Source organism: Pundamilia nyererei, unplaced genomic scaffold, assembly GCF_000239375.1.
Source record: "Pundamilia nyererei isolate P.nyererei 1_Seehausen unplaced genomic scaffold, PunNye1.0 scaffold00008, whole genome shotgun sequence".
In the NCBI taxonomy this organism is placed as follows: Eukaryota; Metazoa; Chordata; class Actinopteri; order Cichliformes; family Cichlidae; genus Pundamilia; species Pundamilia nyererei.
In genome coordinates, this window is record NW_005187409.1 from 6530534 (window position 1) to 6536802 (window position 6269).

A 6269-nucleotide genomic window follows, 5' to 3' on the forward strand; every position below is an offset into this window, starting at 1 on the left:
AAAAATGCTCTTTTGGATAAGATTTGGTGGCTTTATAGGCCATTTGAGTACAGTGAATTTCTTAAATGGTGAGTTATCCTGCTGGATCCCTTTATGACCACAGTGTACCCATCTTCTGATGGGAACACTATGGTCATAGAGGGATGGACATGGTCAGCAATAGCGTTCAGGTGTTTAAACAATGCTTACTTGGTAGTCCAAATGTTGCAGCAGAAATCGATAGTCATCAGACCAGGCAATGTTTTTCCAATCTACTATAAGTACCATTCAGTTTTGTTGAGCTTCAGTTTTCGGTTCTTAGGTGAAAGGAGTGGTACCTGTTGTGATCTTCTGCTCCTGCTTCAAGGTTCTGCATAACTTGCTTTATAACCACTGTTTATTTGCATTACTGTTACCCTCCAATCACATCACATCAGAATGACCGTTCACCTCTGACCTCTGACATCAACAAAGTGCTAATGGTTTGTTTGTGCTCTGGCACAAGCAACCACGCAACCTCCAAAGGCACTTACATCACATGAATCTGACCACATCTTTAGATTAGGTCAACTTTAAAAGTCGTTACATTTAAAACAATGAGTGTAGTTGCATGTGATTCTACTAATCAGCTCTTACTCTTTTTATTTGCTGTATGCGCTTAAAAAATACAAGAGGCGTCAGTGTGTTTTTTTAAGATGTAATCTATTACAGACAGTGTCTGCTCGGTGCAGTGTCTGCACAGCCAGACCCGTATGATGTTGATGCTCTGTTTGTGTGCACACACAAAACTGCAGGCAGGTCTGCCCTCATTAGAAAACAGCTTCGAGTCTATTTTTAGTCGGCAGCTTTGTCTGAAGTCTTTGTAAGAGGGGATGTACACTTACGTGATATTGTGATCTCCTGCAGCGATCCCATTGTCCATTAAATCCACACATTGTTCGTCCTGTAACATGAAAGCAGCCCGGAGAAAGGACTCGGGAGGATTCTGCGCTCTCACACACCCTCTTAGTATATGAGTACTAGCTGGTTTGCTGCTCCCAGCTCTGGTCTTTGCTCAGGTTTAATCCTCTACAAAAATTAATTTCTTAAAAAGAATCAAATATTTTAATTAGAAAAACTTTAAATACTCATTAAAACTTGCATTTGCTCGTCTTCACTAAATTCGACTCCTTGTACTATTCATCTGTCTCATGATGAACTAATAGCTATGTGTTTGATATACGCTAGCTCGTGAAGTGTGCCTACGGTCCTTTTGCGCCACCGTGTGACCATAGGAAAAAAATGCGCTGAATAAAACGTAACAATATTGTGTTCCGCAGGATTATAGGCTATAGGATTACATGTAAATAAGAATAAAGCCTCACTGGTTTGCATGAGATTCATCAAAAGTGTGGGAAAACTGGATATATGAATACATAAATTAAGAATAAAAACAAAAATAACAAATCATTTCTTGCGTTTTTGATACTGACATGTTTACTTCTTCTTGAACGACCTACTTTCTCTTAAGAAAACAAGTCGGATAATTGCCTGAAACCACATTTGATCATTTCCCCTCTATCTCTAACTATAGCTGAGTACTTCTTCCACTGACATACATTGTAATGTATTGTGATGCTGAAACATCCTCTTGGTGTTTATGTGTCCTTTTCCTCCCCGTTCTCCAGCTGTTTCCGGCTCCATAGCTGAATGTTTTTACTGGTGAATCTTTTTGTTTGCGTGTAGTTGTTTACTTCTTTTATCATTCTCACTCTAATTCCAATTCTCTGGTCCTCTCAGTGAATAGTTATTGAAAGGGATTTCTTCCACTCCCTCCATCACCAGTACTACATTGGTGTGATACTGTGATACATTATTTGTGTTTTGTTTTACATTTTTTATATTGACGCTGAAATTTTCAAACAGACTAGAAATCTCATCAAAGGTGATGCTGTGCCTCAATTCACAACAAAGATCAACAGAACAGTGAGAGGAGAAAAAGGTGCATTAATGGTTGGATTAAAGTTGCATTTGCTTTCAACAAAAAATATAACCATCATCAACAACAACAAGAAAAAGAACAAACACAAATTAAAATGTGTTATCTTCATTCAAACACCTGAGCAGTTTACGCTGAAGCGTGATTCACTTTTCAGGCAGGTGTTTCTTTTTTAGTCATTAGGCTCTGATTGGTTAAGACTGCTCTCTGGCAGCATTTATAAGCCTTCACCTCAGACAACTTTATTGCTGGTAGCTTTCAGAATGATGACAACAGACTACTTCTTGGGGTATGTGGCAAGTGTATTTTAATTTCTGATCTTCTGGCCTATTATAGTTAATGATCTTTTACAAATGTTTTAGGGGTTCAGTCCTTGTCTTGCTGATTGTGCATATATGCAGCCTTCCTCTTGAGAAAGGTAGGTGAAACTTTTCCATATATACAAACTGTAGTGCTTAACTTCTATTAATGTTTCCTTCTCCCTCAGGCTATTATCCAGGCACTCCTTACCGGAGAGGTAACACAAACACTGCAGGTAATGTTGCCTTAAGCCAGGGTGGCCCTTATGCGTACCCATCCTTTGTAGTTGTACCTTATGATGCTCAGTATGGAGGGGTTGCAGTGCAGCAGCCTGGTGTCTATCAATATGCTCCCCAGAGCGTGCCAGTATTATATACTGGCTCCAGTTCTTCTGGTCCTGCCCAGGCTGGAGGATACACGACTGGCTCCACACAGGGTGGAGGTGCTGCTCGACCTGCAGCTGGTAAATAATGGAATCTTTCATGATGCACTACAAACATTTATTGTGAACATTACCAGGAAGTGTTGTGTGGCTTTCTCTTTCAAAAGGTTCAAATGTTGGTGTTTCTACTGGAGGTAGCAGCGCAAATACTGGTGCTAATGTTGCCCTAAGCCAGGGAGGACCTTATCCATACCCCTCTGTAGCTGTGCCTTATAGTGCTCCATATGGAGGTGTTGCAGTGCAGCAGCCTGGTTTCTCACATGCTGCTCAAAGTGTGGCAGCACCATACACCGGCTCCAGTTACTCCGCTCCTGCTCAGGCAGGAGGAAGCACAGCTGGCTCTGCACAAACTGGAGCAACTTCTCAACCTGCAGCTGGTACCTAGTGTGATGATGCAGTATAAATGCAATCATTAGGATCTCCTGACCCGAATCCTTGGTAACCTTGGCTTAAATTTTGCTGTTCTCAGAAATCAACTGGGCTGTCCCACCTCCCAAGCTCAGTGAGGAATCATCACCCAACCCTCAAAGCCTTGCCTCTGGCACAGCTGATGAGCCTGGTGCTCTTCTACCACCAGTACCTGCGTACCAACCAGGAGAGTTGTCCCACTATGAGAAGGCTGCTGAGGCTGGGGACTACCAGTCGGAGACAGAAGAACTAGGTCGCAGGACTGTCCCAGCTACGATGGACGCTTTTGCTGCTGCGGGTGGACTGGCATCCCCAGGCTTTGCCACAGGACAGTTTGGAATGGGTGGGCTGTGGGGTAGTCCGTATCCATCCTTTGACTTCTTGTTCCTGACTGGCCAGTACCCTGCGGGCACAGTCAGTCACTTCAGCCAGGACTACGAGCAGGGACGAGACTACTCTCACAGCACTCACTACCTGAAAGACCACCCCTACCCCGGCTTTGCACAGTCAGTGGGGGCTGTTGGAGCAGCTCAGAGCCTTCAGACTCCCAGCTTGTATGTGAGCAGTCCAGTGGTGGGAGGTTACTACCAGGTTGGAGCACAAACAGTACCCGCTTCTTCCTACACAGGTGTTTCGCAGGTATGTTTCCTAATGTCTAAATTTTACCACAACTGCATGTTGTAATTGTACTTACACTTCCCTCTTGTCTTTCAGATAAAATACTAGCTGAATCCAATCAGCTTACTGAACTGGGCAACACAATGAACTGGTTAATGCTGCAATAAGAATGACTCCATGTGATACAATAAACTTGGTTTTCAGTGTTTTGAAACAGTGACTTCAGTCTCCTCTGTAGTGAATGGTAATGAAGCTTTACACCCACCCACCCTCCTTTGCTACTCCGGCAAGGCTCTAGTGCCTGTTCACATGTCTGTGGATAAATGCCAATTGCTGTAGTCAGCCTTGGATACTTAATGGTTCAGTAGTCTATAGCTTCTAGTATATCTCTGATACAAAAAGCAAGACCCTAGTGTAAAGCCCCAATGATTTCCGAACTTTGGCAGATTCGCACAAATTTTTAAAACCCTGATCAACTAATTGGCATGATAAAGACAAGCTAATCTAGGTATTTACAGTCCCACAAATTAAAGCACTTTACATAACTAAGACATCTGTCACGTTGGGAGTAAGACTACACGGAATTCATTTTACTAGTTTGCCATACCAGTAGTTCCTTTTCCAGTCTTAAAGTGAGGAAATGTAAAATCTGTGACATGTAGCTTGCAAATTTCGGATTCTTTTGGCATAAAACATGAACATTTGTATTGCATGATGTTGCTGCATCTGAGTATAAACACTATAGGACAAGCCTGCTGCTTTATATTATGCTGCCCCCAAGTGGCCAATAAATCAAGTTTTAATAACACTCCCCTGCATAGATGAATGCTGTGATTTCTGTAACTAGCATGTCAAATGAACATGCAACAGTTTGTCATCAATGATTTGCAGACACTCCCACACAGGTGTTAACAGCATTTACAAATCCACAATCCTTTCTACTCTCTCGACTTGATATCCTCAGCTCCATGTGAAAGACTAACAGCAGCTGTGCATTACAGCTCCACTTTTCACATTAACCACCATTTATGAAGTAACTGCAGGCCGCATAAGACCAAAACAAAGAGGACGACTATTTTGCTAATTTCTAGTTCCATCTTTATTTGTGGATTACTAGAGTAGCTTTGCATGATGCAGTTTAAAATCCTTATTTTTATTATAGTGGTCTTGGTGCACCTCTCAAGTTCATTTCCTGTCTGCAACAAGAAATTTCAGTTCCCTTCCCCCTCCCTTGAAATTAATTTCCTTTGGACTGGCTGCCTCTAGCATGCAAAAGCTTTGAACAGCGTTTGGGTGGGGCTTCTTCTGAACTCACAGCCATAGACGTGTGCCATGAGATGGCCATATCAATGATATCAGTTGTCATTGACATAATATGGAAATGAGCAACAACAAAAAACAGTTTGAGCACTGGCTCATAGAGATGACTTTCACACATAATGCCCTCAATATTTGAAACTTTGTAAATATTAAATATGATTATTCACCACTGTAACTGTAAATGAATGATTTATTTTATTGGCACATAGACAGACTCTTTATTTTTAAGATTTGTGTTAAAGATCACCTTTTCAGCTCCACCAAGGCAGTTGGTTGCCTTGTCAGGTATCTCGGGCTCTGGAGGTATATGTTTTTGATTTGTGGTTTTTGTAGGGTTTGTTATTTGTTTGTTTACTTGTTTCTCACTTCAGTCCAACCCCCAGTCTTCTTTGTGTATCCTGTGTTGTCTGGCTTTTTCTTTGCTCTTCATTGCTGCGTCTCACTGTTCTGTAGCATCCTAGCTAGTCGTAGCAGGCGTCTATTTCTCTTGGATGTGTATTCCTGTTAAAATGATGTTTGTCCTCCCTACTTTTGCCAAGTATTTTACCACATGGGATGATATGATCCCTGAGGTTATTGCTCTCATATTGTAGGGCTTACCTTACAAAGACTACCATGAGTCACTTGTTGTGAACTGCTGCTTCTGTCTGTATGCTGTTCAGAGCGAGCCAACAGCAAATGTAGGGTCTGGTTTTGGAGCTGTTCCTATATTAACTGAACTAAATTATTATAAGAGATCTTCCCTTTTCCCCATCCCCATGTGCTGCTCAAGAGCAGGGGTCAGTTAACCTTATTCTATTTCACCTATATTTTCATGTGAAAGTACTTTGTAACTGTAGTTGGTCTTAATCTGTTCTGAGGTACTATTATCTGCACTTGTGGCATGTGATGTTTCTTATAAGGGTCACTATGTTATAAAAAATATATAGTAATTTTTTTTAAGCAGTTTCATTGTTTATTGTTATTGTGACCAACAGCTGTACATTATTGAGATTTAAGCTCTGTTTATGAGAGATGGTTTTAGGACCTACATGAGACAAATTATTTTATTTCCCATTAAAGTGAATTTTAATTAAACTTCATTTTTATTGCACATTTCTTCCTAACAAATGTATAATGTTGCTGAAATGTCCAAAAAGCTAGAAGTCTAATAAGGGTCGTATTGGCTCAGTGTTCGCACATCTCACAGAAAAGGTCAACAGAACAGTGAGAGATGAACTGGCA

At 41.2% G+C, this 6269-nt stretch overlaps 1 protein-coding gene across 2 annotated transcripts; it reads left to right on the forward strand.

The window, feature by feature from the left end:
- Window positions 1–2183: 2183 nt before the first annotated feature.
- LOC102199697 (uncharacterized) lies at window positions 2184–3939 on the forward strand. 2 transcript variants are annotated; one of them, XM_005723164.1, is made up of 6 exons: window positions 2184–2246; window positions 2320–2375; window positions 2445–2720; window positions 2807–3076; window positions 3169–3746; window positions 3822–3939. In XM_005723164.1, exons 1-6 carry the CDS (start codon window positions 2221–2223, stop codon window positions 3831–3833), a joined length of 1218 nt encoding a protein of 405 aa, XP_005723221.1. In that variant the 5' UTR covers window positions 2184–2220; the 3' UTR covers window positions 3834–3939. The 2 variants fall into 2 exon arrangements, with proteins under 2 accessions (XP_005723221.1, XP_005723222.1); XM_005723165.1 differs by lacking the exon at window positions 2807–3076.
- Window positions 3940–6269: the final 2330 nt, after the last annotated feature.